Raw genomic sequence first — 19,247 nt, forward strand, 5'->3', positions numbered from 1 at the left:
AACCCTGTATTTGGATAAGAAGAAGGATGGATTGGATGGATGGCGTTAAGAGACTTTTTTGGGTCGTTGTTGGTGCATGGTGGTGCTGTGGTGGTTCTCCATATTCTCCTCATGCCTGTGTGGCTTCTCTCTGGCTTCCTCCCACATTCCAAAGACTTGGGTTAGGTTAACTGCTGATTTTAAATTGGTTGTAGGTTTGAGCATGAATCTGGCTTTCTGTGTTAGTCCTGTGACAGACTGGTGACATGTCTCTCTTGCCCTGTGAGACACCCACAACACTAAAAATATACAAGTTTGTCTAGTATGATCACCTGTCAGTCACATGAGCGTGTTTCACTCAAACCTGTAGAGAAAGTCATGTACTTCACATAGCTGCACATCCTCTACACCAGGGGTCCCCAATCCCAGTCCACGAGGGCCGGTGTCCCTGCAGGTTTTAGATCTCACCCTGGATCAACACACCTGAATCACATGATTAGTTCATTACCAAGCCTCTGGAGAACTTCAAGACATGTTGAGGAGGTAATTTACCCATTTAAATCAGCTGCGATGGATGAAGGACACATCTAAAACCTGCAGGGACACCGGCCCTCGTGGACTGGGATTGGGGACCCCTGCTCTACACCTTTGTACACTTTTGATGTTGCCACAACATTCAGGAAATGTACAATGGCCTCTTTTACACTTGTACCCACTTAGCTCAACTCGACTCAACTCGACTCGATTGTACTTAACCCTTTCGGTTTCAACAGTCTTCCACTACAATTGAGTACCATCTCATTGTCACGATCTTGGGTCTTTTGAGTATATATATATATATATATATATATATATATTGATGTTTATGTTTTTTAATTATGCCTAGGTTGCTATTATAGTTCATTGTGATTCCCCGTGTGTCTTCAACCCCTGTGTTTAAGTCTCCCTTGTCCTTCATTATGTTTCCTGTTTTGTTTTGAAGAGGTGTCAAATACTGAGCTTCAGTAAAGATTCAATTTGGAGTTATTTAAATTTCCTATCACCTTAAATCTTCACTCAAAGACAAGTATCTTTGACAGTGTATATATAGTGTATATATATATAGTATAGTGTATATTATGTATAAGAGACAAATATTGTTATTTTAAAATGTTGGCATTACTAAATTGGCTCAATGCTTACATATATGTGTAAAAACAAAATGTACGAGCTGTGAAAACTGTTTCTGATAGAATGAAGAGTAGACTTATATATTAAATATTCCTTTATTGGGTGAGAAAATTATACCAAGTCATACAAAACAGATATAAGAGCCTTAAACAGGCTGACTTCTGCTAAATGGGTCAAACTGGGCAGATAGTATACAAACACATAACATCCTTATAGAATATGATGTAACACTATAGATCAACTTACCTCAGAATATATAAAGCATATAAACAATTACAGCAATATGATGCAACAAACACAGCAGTACTACTAATCCAAAATACTCAAAGCTTCATAGAACTGAAACAAACATGGCAGCATCACTGACTTTCAGCCTGTTCTCTTTGTGGATATTATCCATAAAATCATCACATTCTCAGTAAGATTAAGGTCAGCTATTGAACCGTGTATATTATAAAGTAAAGATTTTAAAACCAAGTTGATGCTGAGAGTACTCACATCACTAATGTCACATAACTTTGCCGACATGTGGCCAACAGTAATGTTTTAATGTTCTTCATTATTAAACATTTGCACATAAATATGTGACATAATATTCAGTGCTTACTTTTAAAGGTTTACTCTTCAGCCGCTTCACTTCAGCCGTCTGCCTTTTTATCCTCCTGAGGCAGCATTTGTAGGCCGATTACATCACAGCAACGCGACGAAGGCTGTCCAAATTCGTAGACTCCTTCAAATGCGGCCAACAAATGCATCTTTCATTTCACCAGATTTGAAGGATGGGTCAGGTATATCCTTCGTGGCTCACCATATCCCAGAACACGGCCCAGCCAATTCCAACAATAGCGACAGTTACTTTGTTTTAATATTAATCTTATTACTTTTTCTGGGTCACAAAATAAACTTTTAAGACATTTTCAGGTAAGAATGTAGCTGTGTAAACTTTAAATATCTGCTCGGTTTATCAAGACATCACATATTTGTAAAAGTGCTACGACATTTTTGGAGACGTCTGTTATCCAGCAGCTCGATAGCTAGCCAGGAGCTTGAGGGTCACTAGAGCTGCTGAGAACGGCAAACTCCCGGCACATCGTTTTCAAAGCCCCCATTACTCAGATTAAACATGATATATAAGTCACTTAGATAACTTAAAAATGTTATTGTTTGGCTTTTTTCAGTGTTTTATTTGTTCATGAGTTAATCGGTTTGGCTGAGATTACAGCTGAATAAACGTTGAATGGAAAACTGATTAAACAGAAGTGTGATCGAGAATTTACGCCAGTGTCCTGTTATATTTTAGATAGCAAGAAGCAGACAGCTGAGTTTATGAAACTCCACTGAGACAGGTGGTGATGCAAATCTGAAGGCAAGGCTGTCCAATTTCACCACAGCCGCTCAATTCCGGCCTACCCAGCCTTCGAGGACCCAGCCCACATAGGCCACAAAGGCCGGGTCCTCAGGAGGATACAGCCTATGAATCTGGACACAGCTTCAATGTGCACAGGGTCATTATAGCAACATGGCTAAGACTTGTTTGTATGCCACAAACACAACAATGGAGGACGTTGAGGTGGCTGCATACCTCAACCAGTCACATTGGTGTGATTGTGGCTCAAGAGTTGGGCGTTCGCCTTGTAATTGGAAGGTTGCCGGTTCGAGCCCCGGCTTGGACAGTCTCGGTCGTTGTGTCCTTGGGCGAGACACTTCACCCGTTGCCTACTGGTGGTGGTCAGAGGGCCCGGTGGCGCCAGTGTCCGGCAGCCTTGCCTCTGTCAGTGCCCCCCAGGGTGGCTGTGGCTACAATGTAGCTGCCATCACGTGTGTGTGAATGGGTGGATGACTGGATATGTAAAGCGCTTTGGGGTCCTTAGGGACTAGTAAAGCGCTATATAAATACAGGCCATTTACTGCTCGGTCTATGACATCTTGTCAGACTCAGGAACCATGTTGCCAGGTTTCAGAAATTGTGCATATGATTGTTGTTAAGGAGTCACTCTCATGACTCAAAGAGTGACACCACTGACAGGCCAATCGGGGGCATGCAGTCTGCTGACATCACATTTTCAGGTTGATTCAGATCGCTTTGAACCCAGGCCGAGCAGGTACTAAAAAAGTACCTGGTACCAGGTTCTACTACCTAATGTAAAATCCTAAAAACCAAGTCGGGTCAAGCAGAGCCGAGTAGGTACTAGTAGAAGCGAGACAAATGTGATATGACTCAGTCTTTGAGTGCAGAAGTGTAAAGACTTAGAGAGTGCGTCCCATCCCAGAGTCCTACTGCAAGAAACTTATAAATAATTGGAAGATGCTGCCCACAGATTCTGTCCATTATGATATTATTCCCATGGAAATGACCCAACCTCTGCAAACGGTGCTATGTAAAAATCAGCTGCTAAACCTGTTAAAATGTGGGCTGGTTCTTCAAATAACAAGTGGCTCTGTACCAGCACTGTGTTGATGACAAAGAGTGAGTAGACTGGTAGGGAGTGTTTTTTTTTTTCAAATGAAACATTTCATAGGGGACCTAATTACTATGATAACTAAAGTAGTCCAGTCTTTTATCAGAATACCAAGAAATGTGATGCTGTTTTTCACCCAATCCTGTGTTTGTTAGAGGGATATCTCAAATATCTGCCAGTGCATAGATGGCCTTGGTACACCAAGCCAAGGAACAATTGATTAGCTACTGGTGTTTCAGATTGAGATCTGGGATTTCTGCCATCAGATGAAGTTTTAGCCTTACCTGAAAACCTTACAAAAGAAATCTGTGCATGCACTTGCAGTGGCAGGAAGACAGAGTCTGGATGTTTTCTGTTAGTAGAACAAAGGAAGAGTTTTAGTCTTTTTTCTGCAGTGAAAATGCACAATTTGAATTACATGACGGTCGCTAGTTGTCTTTAAAAAAAATAACAACTAGTACATTGCTTACATTTTCTTTTCTAGTCTTTTGATTTCAAACTTTCTCGTCTTGCTACTTGTCTTGTGCACCGTTTCATCAAAGTTGGCCCACTTCTCCAAAAACTTCCCAGCGAGGAGAGATAATGATGGCAGAACTCTGGCTGCCTCTAGGCAATGGTGTGCAACCATATACACATACACACTGGGTGCCAAAACCACACATGGCATATTTGCTCTTAACAACCCTTCAGGGAAAACACACACACACACACGCATGATGAGGTAAACTGATGCAATCTAACTGAAAGTGTCGATTCAGCAGAAAAAAATGCACTGACAAGAAATAAAGTATCATCCACCGTTTCCATGTTTCCACAGCGTGTGTGAGATAGCAGAACTGGTGATAGTTTTCCGCTGCCATCACACTACTTCCATAAACATTTTTCGTCAGTCTTGCTGTCTGATTGCCATGGTAACCTCTACACCTGTCATGTGCAGACACACACACACCGACACGGTCACAGCCCCAAATTAGTTCAAGCCTTCCTGGTCGAAAAACAGCACATGTCGGTGATTTTCTCCTCCGGCAGCAGCTTTCGCTCTTTTTAGACTTTCACAAACATCCTGTTTTCTTCGTGTAATTATGACAATTTCCGAATTGTAAATGCACACCTAAATTTTGTCACTGCGAGGAAGAAACACACCCACAAAGCTAATTATAGCATGTGTGAGGACATCTTGTCCTCTGATCTCACCCCCTCTTAAAAATTATAAACAGCAGCTGTTGGTGATGAGCCTCCTGCATACTTATCTCCACTGCACGAGTCATTCAGGGAGTTTAATGTACTTCATGTTCTCAGAGAAACCTTAGATCTAAATGCAATGGCAGAATAATTATTGCCTGTCATGGTTTACTTTAAACTGGCTTTCCCTTTGTTTGATTCGATGAAATGAACTTGAAAATGTTTTCTTACATTTGAAACTATGAATGGAGAGAGAGGTGTGGCTGTGACACAGTGATGAATGAAGTACTCTTCCTGATTGAACCTTTGCTAAGCTACATTAAATATCTTAAGCCCACAGTTCCAAAAGAAGTAGATTAAATAATGACAGGCACAAAATCCTTCTTTTAAGTTTTACAGTAATGATAAGTATACAGGATTAGTTCGTGCTCTAGTTTAAGCTCATTCATGCGTACTCCCTCTGAGTATTTGCTATGTGACTTGAAAGCGGCGTATAGCAGGGGCTAAGCGGTTAGCATTTTAAAAGAGCAGTTGTTTCGCTGGGTAGATGCAGTAACGTGATCTCTGGTTTGGATTGCTGATGTTGTGCTTCATCAGGGGACATCGTTATGCAATTATTGTGCTGTTGAATTTAGCCATGTTAGCACTGTAATGCTGTTTTTTCTTTCTCTAAGATTACAATAATATTTTCTTAAAAAGAATATTTTTACAAATTTTAACATTTATTTTCATGCAATCTAATCTGATGCTTTATTTATTCAGAAATGTATTTATAAACCTGCACAGGTTTTTATGTTTTTTTCTTCAGTGTGAAGCACATTGAGTTTACATTTAATAAAAATTGCCATTGCAAAACAGACTCAACAATTAACAATTTATAGATAGAAATATGCTTTCAGTCTTTAATGAAACTGGAATGCATTTCATTAACCATGTGCAAAAATAGACACGTAACATTTGCATCTACTCTTCTCTCTTTTTCCATTCGAATTACTTTCTATTAAAAGCTTCATTCTATCTTTGTGTTTAATTTATGTTAAACTCTGACTTCATTATTTTTGACAAGTGCAGCATAGCTCAGTAAACAGTAGTTTATTCTTTCATGCAGCATTTAGCTGCACTGAATACTAACAAAAGAACTGTATACGTTAATCTGTTTTTACATATAGCCTACAACAAAATTCCCTGCTAGTCCGGTATTACATAAGTGCAGCTCTGTGTTTGGTGTTTGACTGTGAAAAAAAAAAGCAAAAAAGTTGTTCAACGCTGGGGATAAAATTCACAAAAATAATTGGAGAACAGAACAAAAGAAATCACATAAAATAAATAGACAAAATAGTCATAATAATCTTTTTAATATCTCGCATGATGTTTGCATGCCTTAATCTTACATTTTACATAATTTAAATCTCATCATACACTATAAACAGATCCCTAAACCCTCCTCTGTGCATCTATAAACCTTCTGCACTAGTACTTAACATTTGATACTTTATTCATACCTGATGACGCATAAGTCAGTATTTTTCTACTTGAATTTATTTAGTTGTCAGCTGTCTCTATTTTTGCCATTATTTTTCTCAGGTTATTATTAATATATGAATGAGGTGGCCTTTTTTATATGTTTACATGAGATTACAGTAGATTGTTACGTAACCCCTTGCACGTGCTCGCTACATTAAAGTGAAGCAGCCTGGTGATTCATTGCACACATGGATAACTAAATGGCAGAAAGTCAGAGCAGGGAATGAAGCGTTACGTAACATGAATCAAGCACACACATGTGTATGATCAAGTAAACTGGGCGAAAAAATCCCTCATTCATTCACTGAAGATTTGGCATGTTCGTGTGTGTATGATTTGGTGTATTAGTGTGCGATCACGCGAGCACATCCAACTCTGACTGGCAGATTGCTTGCAGTGAAATGTCAGCTGCCCACACCATGCAACATGCTGTGCTGCTGCTGTGTGCGTGTGTGTGTGTGTGTGTGTGTGTGTGTGTGTGTGTGTGTGTGTGTGTGTGTGTGAACGCTTCATTCACAAGAGCACGCGATAGAGTGACAGGCAGACAGACAGATGGGAGGAGGGCTGCAGAGACAGTAGGGAGGGAAAAATCAATACATAATTTCAAAACAAGTTCACTTTTTCATCATATTTAACTGATACTCTGATGCGGTATGGATTAATGCGTGACACAGATCTATTCCTCATTAAACTCAAAGAGCCAGTAATAATAAAAAAGGGTTGAAAATTTCTGCAAATCCTGCCCTGATCGACTGAATGAGCTCACAACAAATTTGCCTTTTTCTAGAACAGTACTGCAGTCACATGTATAAGCTTCTTTTTCATATTCGAGGCTGATAAAATACATTGACGTACTCTCATCAGCCACTCTAATATCTGCACTTTCCTACCGCTACTGTCAGAGCTGCTTTAAATCTTCATGGCACAGATTCAACAAGGTGCTGGAAAACTTCCTCAGAGACTTTGATCCATGTTGACATAACTGCAGCAGACCAAGCATCATTTTTACCGTCTGTTTTTTCCAGTTTTGGTGAGCCTGTGTGGAATGTAGTGTGTGGTGTTTCGTTTTATAGCCCATCTGCTTCAAGGCAGGATGTGTTCTGCATTCAGAGATGCTCTTCTGCATCCTTGATTGTAAAAAGTGGGTGTTTCAGTTACTCAGTTACTGCTAAATTCTTATCAGATGTTTGGCCCCTCTCTCCTGCCATCAACCCCCCCCCGAGTCCAAAACACACACACACACACACACACACACACACACACACACACACACACACACACTTTGGGAACCACTGCTCTAGAGGGAGGGAAAATCCCAGCAGATCCAGAAGTTTGAATTCTCAAACCAGCCCCTCCAACAACCATACCAAGTTCAAAGTCACTTAAATCACCTTTCTTCCCATTCTAAACTTCAGGAGGTTGTCTTGACCCAGCTAAATGTCACAGCAGTGTCACACCAATGTGACTGGTTGACAATGAGTAGCTGAAAAGGTATATATATAAAAGGATTATATACCTTTAAGCTTATCTCAGTGATCACAAAATACACAGAGGATGCCACACCTGAGTTTCAGTTACCAATTAACGTTAGTATATTTAAACTAAAGGTGGGGAGGCCTGGCAACAAAGAAACAAAAAGGGGTAAGGTGAAATTCCACACAATGGGCCGCAGGACCCACAACTTCCTTTCTGAGAATAATGAGCTCAGAAAACAAAAATAACCAATAAAGCTTTCAACCTGGAAGGAAAGGAAAAAAAATCTTTACAAGGAAGCAGGGAAACGAGAGTGCGGCAGAAATGAAGAAAAGGGTGGGTAGCAGTTACAGTCACTGTTATTAAGTGAGAGAAATACAATGTTAGCGAATGACTCCGATAACCACACAAGCAAATCGATCGATCTATGTGTTTCAATCTTCAGATGAATCCCATGATTGTGCCGAAAGGTTTGACCACATGGTACATAAAAGAAGATTAAAGCACAGCAGATGATTATTTAATCAGAGTTAATGATTTATTAACTTTACTATATAAGTTAGTAATAGATTAACTTCCTTAAATCCACACATTGGTAGATGGAATAGAAACAAAATGAACAGAAAGTTAAACAGTGTGATGACAGATGCTGGTGACATTTTGTTCTTTTGTAATCTCACCATCATGTCCCTAATCCCAGATACACTCAAACTGCTTTAAAGTTGCTCTGAAAACTCATTGTACTGACTCTATTGTCTAGCTTCATATTTACACCTGTCATTTTGCCGTGTCATTACTCACATGGTGAGTGCGTACCTGTTCCCCAACAGGAATCTCTCGTCCTTTGGGAGTGTGGTACAGTGTCATGCTCCTCTCCGAATGCTAATTTGTGCACGAATATGTGCATGATTGATAGAATGATAAGTGGAATAACCAGAAGTGTGTGTATGTGTGTGTGTCTGGTTGTAGTGGGCTGTCCTTCCTCGGCCCTCCCCACCACAGTAAATCCAGCTCTCTGGCTCTAACATCATTAAGAGGCTAAGACCAGTCCCCGGGGGCCCAGAGAGAAATCCACGTTCCTCAGTGTGTGCATGCATTATGTGCATTCTGCTTTTTTGTTCTCTGTCCTAATTCAAATTCATGCCCATGCTGTTTCTTACGTGTGGCCTGTGAAATGATCCAGCAGAGCAGTAAGTGAAGTGGAAATCTGAAATTCAGTTGCAGCAGAAACTGAAATCTGAAATAATTTTACTTTGCATCCAAGTCCATATTGTTCCCTTGAGGCTCACATTGTCAATCCATTTTAATTCCTGTGTGTATGCGTGTGTCCAAGAAATCCATCTGCTCTCCCCTTGTTAAGATCAGCCTCAGAGGGACCCTTGAGCACAAATCCTCCCCTTCTTGCGCTCATTTACCAGACGTAAATGAAGGGAGAAACATCAGCTTCAGTATGCGAGTCCATCTCATGTCGTACAGTCTGTATATTTTTTCGTTATTACATTTGTAAAAAAAAAAAATCACAAAAAAACACTGAAAACAAGTTGATTTCTAAAACACCTCTGATGTATAGTGATTGTCCAGTTATAGCTTAGCAACACTAGATTTACTAAACCTGCGCAAATTTGCGTAACTTCCCTAACTTCCCCATGAGCTTCCGAAATACAAGCAGTATATTAAATGCCCGACCAGAGAGGAGAGGACATTAGACCACTGTTACAGCACGATCAGCGGGGCCTATCGTGCGGTGCCCCGCGCTTCACTCGGACTTTCTGATCACGTCATGATCCACATGATCCCCGCGTACAGACAGAGGCTGAAGCTCTCCAAACCTGTCGTGAGGACCAAAAAACTGTGGAGCAACGAGGCTGTGGAGGAGCTTCGCACGTGTTTGGAGACCACAGACTGGGACACAATGAAGGCTGCTTCTAACAGCTTGGACGAGTTTACGGACACTGTCACCTCCTATATCCACTTCTGTGAGGACAGCATTGTGCCATCACGCACCAGGGTGAGTTATAACAATGACAAACCCTGGTTTACTCCTAAACTCAAAAAGCTGTGGCTGGAAAAGAGAAAGGCGTTCAGAAGCGGAGACAGGGACTGCTACAGAGAGGCCAAGTACAGGTTCACTAAAGAAGTGGACATTGCTAAACATCAGCACTCTGAGAAGATGCAGCAGCAGATCTCAGAGAATGACTCGGCCTCTGTGTGGAAAGGTTTTAGGAATATCACCAACTACAAGCCTAAAACCCCCCACTCCACTGATGACTTGCTCTTGGCCAACACCCTTAACGACTTCTACTGCCGTTTTGACGAGCCATCAGGCAGCCTTCACACCTCCAACGGCCCCAACAATAGAGACACTTTGGACACTCATTCCCCCACCTCTCCCCCCTCCATAGAGCCATCACCACCTTCAAACACTTCACCTACAACACCCCCCTCCTCACCCCACACAAAAGAGGATTTCACACCACCTCCTCCCACCACAACTCTTCATATTCATGAAGCAGATGTGAGGAAGCAGTTTAGGAGTCTGAATGCTCGGAAAGCTCCCGGCCCAGACGGTGTGTCTCCTGCCACCCTCAGACACTGTGCAAACGAGCTGGCCCCAGTGTTTTCTGGCATTTTCAACTCCTCACTGCAGGCATGTCATGTGCCTGCCTGCTTCAAGTCCTCCACCATAATCCCTGTCCCCAAGAAACCTAGGATCACTGGACTAAATGACTACAGACCCGTGGCTCTGACATCTGTGGTCATGAAGTCATTTGAGCGCCTGGTTCTCTCCCATCTCAAGACCCTCACCGCCCCCCTCCTGGACCCCCTGCAGTTTGCATATAGAGCCAACAGGTCTGTAGACGACGCCATCAACATGGCCCTACACTTCATCCTGCAGCATCTGGACTCCCCAGGAACCTACGCCAGGATCCTGTTTGTGGACTTCAGCTCTGCCTTCAACACCATCCTTCCAGACCATCTCCGAGGCAAGCTTTCCCAGATGAATGTGCCTGATCCCATCTGCCGGTGGATCACTGACTTCCTGACGGACAGGAAGCAGCATGTGAGGCTGGGAAAGAATGTCTCGGACTCCCGGACCATCAGCACCGGCTCCCCTCAGGGCTGTGTTCTTTCTCCTCTGCTCTTCTCCCTGTACACCAACTGCTGCACCTCCACCCACCAGTCTGTCAAGCTAATCAAGTTTGCAGATGACACCACCGTTATTGGGCTCATCTCGGACGGGGATGAGTCTGCCTACAGGAGGGAGGTTGAACGTCTGGTGACCTGGTGCAGCCACAACAACCTGGTGCTGAATGCCCAGAAGACAGTGGAGATTATTGTGGACTTCAGGAAGCACACAGCCCCACTCCCCCCCATCATCCTGACTGACACCCCCATCACCTCTGTGGACTCATTCCGCTTCCTGGGTACCACCATCACCCAGGACCTGAAGTGGGAGCCCACCATCACCTCCGTCATCAAGAAAGCCCAGCAGAGGATGTACTTCCTGAGGCAGCTGAAGAAATTCAACCTGCCAACACGGACGATGATGCAGTTCTACACTGCAATCATCGAGTCCATCCTCACCTCCTCCATCACCGTGTGGTACGCTGGAGCCACTATCAGGGACAAACAGAGACTGCAGCGTGTTGTGCGCTCTGCTGAGAAGGTGATTGGCTGCAAACTCCCATCTCTGCAGGACCTGTACACCTCCAGGACACTGCGGCGTGCAGCCCGGATCTCAGCTGACCCTTCTCACCCTGGACACAGTCTGTTTGACCTGCTCCCCTCAGGCAGGAGGCTCCGGTCCATTCGCACCAGAACCTCTCGCCATAAGAACAGTTTCTTCCCCTCTGCTGTTGGACACATGAACAATAACCACATGACTGTCCCCGCCACTAACACATGACCCTACGCTGTGTCACTGCATCATTTCATGTTTGGCACTGATCACCACCTGCACTCATGTATATATCTTTCTACGTAGCACTCATAATTCTTATTCTCATGTATATATCTCATGTATATCTCATGCACATATCTTTCTTTCTACATAGCACTTTAATTCTTATTGTTTGCACTGAAGCACCGCAGCAATTTCCTAATGTTGTAAACCTCAACATCTGGCAATAAACCCCATTCTGATTCTGATTCTCTAAACCCAACACCTACTAGAATTACTGGCTTTTTTATTTTCTGGTGCAAGTCCTGAGGTGTTAATCACCCCTGCTGAGAGTTTCACAGGTCGTCAGCTCATTTCTCCTCCAGCTTTTGTTGTGCAAACCACCCATTATCCTTGAGGCCTGGCACATTTGCATTTGCTCACTCAGAGTTGCTCAGATCCAAGCCAGGCCAAACCTCTGTGTTACAACCTTCAGAAATTCCTGCCATATCGACACAAAAGACACACATTCACAATATATGGGTACACAAGTCTGTTTTATTTCAAAGTGTTTCAAACTTTACAGCGTTTGCAGACCCAGTGTTCATCATCCCTGCATTTGGCACAGGTGAATTTCTGACATGTTGCACAGGTAAACCTGCTGCGATTCCTGTTGCAGCTCTCTTGCACCTGGCACTGCGTTGTCTTTCCAGACACTGGCACAGCAGCTGCAGCAGCTTCAGCACCCTGTGCTAATATTTCCTTGTGCTGCATGAATCGGCAACGAAGTTCCTGAGCTAGAAGACTCAGAAACAATCTTCTTTTGCCTGTCCACCCTGTACATGCCTTGTACAAAATGTAGGCATTCCCTGCTGCCAGGTCCAGCATATTGTAGAAAACTGCTACTGGCCACCTGCGTGTTGCTGCTCTTATGGAATACATCCGCGCAAGTTGAGGAAGTTTACGCCGGACTTTATTCACCGTGCCCAGTAATGTTGTTCTGCGCTGCAGCAGTCTGTGCGACAGTGACAGTGAAGTAAAGAAATTGTCCGTTGTGACTTTTCTCCCATCATCCAAAAACGGCTCCATCAGTTTCATGACCACGTTCTCTGCCAGCCTCTCTCCCTTCTGACGACTCGGGTTCTTTCCCAAGTAAGGAGATGCACTGCAGACATATTTGGTGTCCAAGTCTGTGGCCATCCAGAACTTGATCCCAAATTTGTCTGGCTTGGTTGCGATATACTGTGTGAATGGACAACGAACCTTGGTAGGGAACAGCTGTTCATCTATGGCCATGTGTTCTCCTGGAGTGTAACTCTTAGCACAGTTCTCGTTGAAGCGTGTCCAGATGTCAGAGATCGCCGCAAATTTGTCTGTTTTCACCCGTTCTGCCCGCGTGTCCTTGTCATCAAATCGAAGGTGTTGCATAATTGAAATGAATCTATCTCGGGGCATTGTCTCTTTGATTACTGGCACCAGAAATCTTTCTGACCAGCAATCCACAATGGCACCAACAGGACACATGATTGCTCTTACAAACAGGATTGAAATGAATGCCATCAGTTCATGAACTGACAAATTCCAGTCCGGCTCTGTTCTGTGGGCTTGATGTACCGTACACTCTCTGATGGTGTGCAGCATTCCCACGTCTAACAGGCAAAGGAAGCTTTGGAGCACACTTGTAATTTTACGCTGTCGGAAGATAAACAAATAGAGAATGGTAAATTTACATGAACCTCACTCTAAATGGGTTTATATAAATATCATATGTAATATGACAATGACAAACCTTAGCAGACTCTGTGGGTCCAGCTTGTGCAGTGAAGCACGAGTGATTTGCTCCTGCACTGGGTATTCCATTGTCCTCCTCTACCCACAAATTGCCGTCTTTTGCCGTGTGGCTCAGACAGGGCTTCCCAGTACCACGGGGCCTCTTCCGTGGAGGCATGTTGGGTTCTTGTTCCGTCTCCTTTTCAGATTCTTCTGAGGAGGTATCAGTGGCCTGCTGGACAAATGAAACCTCTCCTCCATCAGAATCTGCTTCGTCCATTTCCTGAAGCAAGGCCCAAGCCTGTTGCGCGGAGAGGTTCTTCCTGCGTGGCAGTGATACGGAGGCCATCCTGATGTGCGTTCTCAGAAATGCGTAGAAGAAATGATTCTCCCTCCTGGCCGGTCTGCTTTTATGCACAGCACTGTGCTGTAGTCAAGCAATGCCACTCCTACACATATACAAATCTCTCCTGGTTGGGGGAGGGTGTTTGGCACAACAAAAGCAGGAGAACAATAGAGCTGAAGGCCTGTGAAAATCTCAGCGGGGTGCTAGCACTAGAATTACTGAGCCTTTTTTCCTGCTGTAAGTCCGTACTACTACATTTACTAACCCTGCGCAAATTTGCGTAAATTCCCTGAACCTAACACCTCCTAGCACCCTGCTTAGAGGCCTTCAGCTCCATTGTAGGGTTGTAACACAGATTTTTCTCTTGCCTTGGATCTGAGCTACTCTGAGTGAACAAATGCAAATGTTCCAGGTCTCAAAGATAATGGGTGGTTTGCACAATAAAAACAGGAGAAGAATCAAGCTGATGACCTGTGAAAATTTCAGCAGGGGACTTCCACCAGAAAATAAAAAAGTCAGTAATTCTAGGAGGTCTTACCGGTAGGTTCAGGGGATTTACGCAACTTTGCGCAGGTTTAATAAATCTAGTAGTAGGGACTTGCACCAGGAATAAAAAGGCTCAGTAATTCTAGTGTTAGCAAGCCTAACTAGGTACAGCAAACCTGTAACTCTTCAGATTTTCCACATGTGCAGTTTTTGTGAATGGGGGACAAGTTTGATCCTCAACATTTCATGCGGTTGAAGGATTCTTGGTTTGGTTTTTCTTTCCAGAACTAAACGTATGTGCAAAAAGTATATATACATCTCTGTAATGTGAGCAAGTGTGAGCACCGCTATAAAAGCAGAAGTTTAACACAATTCCAAGGTGAAAAGACATCATCTGTGATCTTAGAAAAGCAATTGCTTCTGCTTATCTAGGAAGGGTTTGGCTATAAGGCCAAAGACTATCAATCTACAGCGAGAAAGACTGTTTACAAGTGGAAAACTTGGTGGCCATGATCAGACTGTGCAATTCTTAGAGAAACTGCAAAAGATGCAAGAGCTACATCTGAGACTCTACAGGCCTCAGTTAGCATGTTAAAGCGCTTAACAGTATAATTAGAAAAAGACTGAATAAATATGGGTTGTTTGGAAGAATTGGAGAAAGCCTCCTTGCTCTAAGAAAGAAATGGCAGCAAAGCTTAAATTTGCAAAGCTGCATCTGAGCAAACCACAAGACTTTGGAAACAATGTCCTTTGAACAGATGAGACTAAAGTGGAAATGTTTGGCCATAATGCACAGCACCATGTATGGCGAAACCCAAATATAACATACCAACACAGTGGAGGAGGAATGATGATTAGGCCTTGTTTAAAGCCAGGGGACCTTAGCACCTTGAGTCACCACAAGCTCCTCTGTATACCAAAGTATTCTAGAGTCAAATGTGAGCCTAACAGCTAAGGCACAGCAGCAAATCTATAGCAGAATGACTGAAAAAGAAAAGAATCAAGGTGTTGTAATGAACCAATCAAAATCCAGACCTCAGCCTTAGTGAAATGCTGTGGTGTTCAACCTTAAGAGAGCTATGCATAAAAAATTACTGCAAACCTCAATGAATTCCTCTGCAATGATATGAGCGACTGATAAAGACATACAGAAAACAGTGAATTCACATTACTGCTGCTAAAAGTGGCTCTACAAGCTACTAAATCATGGGATGGACTAAACAGTGAACATGGGGGTCCCATGGAAACCTTCTTTTTCCCATAACTGTAGCTACAGAAGCAGTATGCCTTATCTTTTACATCTAAAGTTCTCAGTGAGTAAAAACCTGAACTGTGAACACTTCTGGGGCAAACCGACCTCAGAGGTAATTGTCATCTTACTTGCTAAAATTGCTGTACTGTCAGGTCAGGATATTCCTCAAGTTTACTGTGCTGAAGCTGAGCTGTAAGAACAGAAACTTCTGGTCAGCAAATGCCAGCTCAAACTTGGATTTAACCACTCTGTGTTCAGATACCTGGAGTTTGCACACTGTTTCAGTCTCTTATTTAAAGCTTTTTGATGCAGCTCACCACGCCAACACTGCACACTTCCTGCTGTCCTCACAAAGTCAGAATTTTTATTTTGTTTCCCTTTATCTCACTCGCACAACCATGCTAGAGTTACGGACAGTACACCTCAACTATTATGCATGAGACCTTGTTGCTAGGCAACACTGGCCTATGTCAGAATGTCTTTACATGCAAGATCAGACTGTGCTTTTTTTTTAAGTAGTATTTTTGCAAAAGTTTTGCAGACCAGTTCGATTGGTGGTTTATCAGAACAGGCATGTGAAGGTGGAGATGAGGATATCTGTGTGTGTGTGTGTGTGTGTGTGTGTGTGTGTGTGTGTGTGTGTGTGTGTGTGTGTGTGTGTGTGTGTGTGTGTGTCATGCACTCTGTTTTAGTATTTTTTCTTTTGCTGCCAAAATTAACCCCACAAACTTTAACATTTCGCTTTTATTAATTCCCACAATTTACTTTAAATTTGTTTTAAGTATTTCTCACATTCACATCTCACTTACTTTGTTTTTCTTTGCTTTGTCTTTGTTTTGTGTTTTTTATACAGATTTTTTAAAGCTTCCAGTGTGGATATTGTGGAATTTTAACCATTTAAATACTGATCATTATTGTAAGGCAATTTAAAGATTAATGTTTGTAGTGTCATGTATGAGTCTGTGCGTGTGTGTGTGTGTGTGTGTGTGTGTGTGTGTGCGTGTGTGTGTGTTGCGTATGTGTGTGTGTGTTGTGTATGTGTGACTCTGCGTGTATTACATAATTTTGAAGCTGAAGGAAGTGACAGGTGGGGCGGGACAATGTGGTGTTTATATTTTGAACAGTGAAAACTGTCCATCTAATCCTCATGTTAAGCTTCAGAGCTGAACTCGAAGCACCGCATGTCCTCACATTTGGATGTTACGCCCTAGAATAAAACAACACTATGTGACACAATCAAGGCTTTAAACCTGCAGCATCAAAAGTATAAAATCTAAATATACTGTTAAACACGTTTAACGTTACTAAAAAGAAACATTTCTTTTATAAAATGCTTTTTAAATGTGTGTGTATATATAGAGATAATAGCAATAGATAGAGTAGATAGATAGATAGATAGATAGATAGATAGATAGATAGATAGATAAGATAGATATATATAGATATAGATAGATAGATAGATAGATAGATAGATAGATAGATAGATAGATAGATAGATAGATAGATAGATAGATAGATAGATAGATATTTTATACTCTATATTTTTAAAGCTTGAAACAAATACAGGTCACAATGGATTTTTTAAAATGTTGACAGGGATGTCCTGAGCGAAGCTGACTTTGATCTTAAGTTGGTGGCTGTGGCTACAATGTAGCTTGCCATCACCAGTGTGTGAATGTAGTGTAAAGCACTTTGGGGTTCATAGGGACTAAGTAAAGCGCTATACAAATACAGGCCATTTACCATTTTAAAATTAGGTTCTGGTAGTCCATTATCCCTACTACCATGTAATTTTAAACTATAAAGTTTTCATTAATTCACAGAAAATGTCCTTTTCCCCCCCTGTGGACTCACTGTAAGAAAAAGAAAATCTGACTTTTCATAGTACACAGTCAAAAAACAGGAAATCTTCTGTAATTTAATTTTTTATCTATTGGTTAATTACTTTGGTGTAATATGAATGGAACTAGGGGGAGGGGGTAAATTTGGAAAATACATAAAACTTATAAAAATACAGTTAAAAGTAAAGATCTATGCACTCCACATTTTCTAAAGCTGTCCACTGAGCCAGCTGAGAGTCTTGGTTGGGGTGATCCTGGCCATTGGGCCTTATGTTTGACACCTCTGATATAAAAGAACAAATGATCTCAAATAATATAAGCAAACCACAAGGCGACTGCTGTTGTGATTTCGCACTATATTAAAAAAAATTGATTGAATTGAACTTGAACATGAAATCTAACAAAGCCATCACATTCAAATGAATGCGGTTTATAGTGGTTGAGAAATTATCAGATTACCTTTCTGCAAAACACAAAAGAACTGCAAACACTGAAATATTGTTCAGGTTGACTGCAGTGAGCAGTAATCGAGGAGGAAGCAGGTGCTTGATTCTTGGCTCTGACTCTTCTGTGCTGCGTATTTTCCATGAACCTCCGGCCAATCTGTGCACGAAGTAAAACTTGCAACAGCAATTATCTCCAGGAGTTCTTGGCAAAAACGAAGGTTTTTGTAGGATACTATCTGTTTAGGGATGTGCATTTATATGTATATATATGCATATAGTGCTCCAGAACTGTATAACAGTATAAATGTTTGGTGAAAATAATACTTGGTCATGCTGACTCACGCGAAAGGTCACTTTTCACAAGAAAACGTAAATCATTTTAAACAGTACCTATTATGCTCATTTCCAGCTCTATTTTGTTTGGGGGGAGATCCACTAGAGTAGCTTTGCATCCATCACTGTTCAAAATTATCTTGACTTATGTTTTACAAGGCCTCACTTGATCCTCTGTGGCGAAACAAGGTTTTTAACCTTCTTTTAAAGGCACCTTGCCGTGGAAGCCAACTTTCCTTTGATTGGCTGGGTTTGAACATCAAGTGGGTGGGGCTTCTGTGCTATGTCCCTGAGATGATCGTAGTGAGAACATCCGGACTCTATGTACCCTTTAAGTGTTTTAATGTTTCATTTCACCTGATGATTTTGCCATTGATTCATTTTATCATTGCTACAGGTTTTAGGATTAACACACATGTTAAATGAGGGTGAAAACTGGCCTCTTGTATGCCATACATTAGTCTGGTAAGGTGAGAATAATCATTTCATTTTATGTTCTGCAAAGGTAATCAATGTCTGTAACTGAAAAAACAGAATCTTAACCTAAAATAAACCTACTTTAACCTAAAATTCATCTGCCCTTGACCTGCAGTTTGCTACATTAAGATTTAAATAGATGGAAGTCCTGTGAATAATATAGCAAAGTACCATCCGGCTGTAGTTAGGTCAGTGGGGGATTAGTCCAGTGGGAGGTGGTGTTGCTTTGGATTGGAGTGGGCGTGCTCAGTTTCTCTTTCTCAGTGACCATTTAGCTATCGGTAAGCATTTCACGGCGCTTGTATAAATATTCATGTTGTCACGTCTGGGTGACTGGAAGAGCTGGACAGATTTACGTTTGTTTTCATCAAATTTTATCAGTCACGGGCCCTCCGTCCCCCATCCCCCTCGCTCATCACCCTCTCTCTCTATTCTTCTTTCTATTCCCGTTACTCTGCGGTCCACTGTTAACACAGGTCTCGTTGTGTGTGTGTGTGTGTGTGTGTGAGTGTGGTGTACCCTGGTAGTTTTCCATGAGGGAAGGTTGTGAGGGCCCCAGGGGAAAGTCTTTACAGAGGGGAGGAGTCAGCATAGGAATTCTGTGCGTGTGTGAGAGAGAGAGAGAGAGG

At 42.1% G+C, this 19,247-nt stretch overlaps 2 protein-coding genes across 2 annotated transcripts in view; one reads left to right on the forward strand and one right to left on the reverse strand.

Moving 5' to 3' along the window:
- Nucleotides 1-19,247, forward strand: part of LOC121811739 (sodium/potassium-transporting ATPase subunit alpha-1-like) — a 63,172-nt gene that overhangs the window by 10,805 nt on the left and 33,120 nt on the right. The window lies entirely within an intron of this gene.
- Nucleotides 11,955-13,914, reverse strand: LOC102303072 (piggyBac transposable element-derived protein 3). Its single transcript, XM_005937311.3, has 2 exons — nt 13,457-13,914; nt 11,955-13,359 (listed from the first exon to the last, which is right to left on the reverse strand). The coding sequence occupies exons 1-2, from the start codon at nt 13,784-13,786 to the stop codon at nt 12,241-12,243; spliced, it is 1,449 nt and encodes a 482-aa protein (XP_005937373.2). The 5' UTR covers nt 13,787-13,914; the 3' UTR covers nt 11,955-12,240.

Source organism: Haplochromis burtoni, unplaced genomic scaffold (assembly GCF_018398535.1).
Source record: "Haplochromis burtoni strain Fernald_Lab_line unplaced genomic scaffold, NCSU_Asbu1 Contig_67, whole genome shotgun sequence".
Taxonomy (NCBI): Eukaryota; Metazoa; Chordata; class Actinopteri; order Cichliformes; family Cichlidae; genus Haplochromis; species Haplochromis burtoni.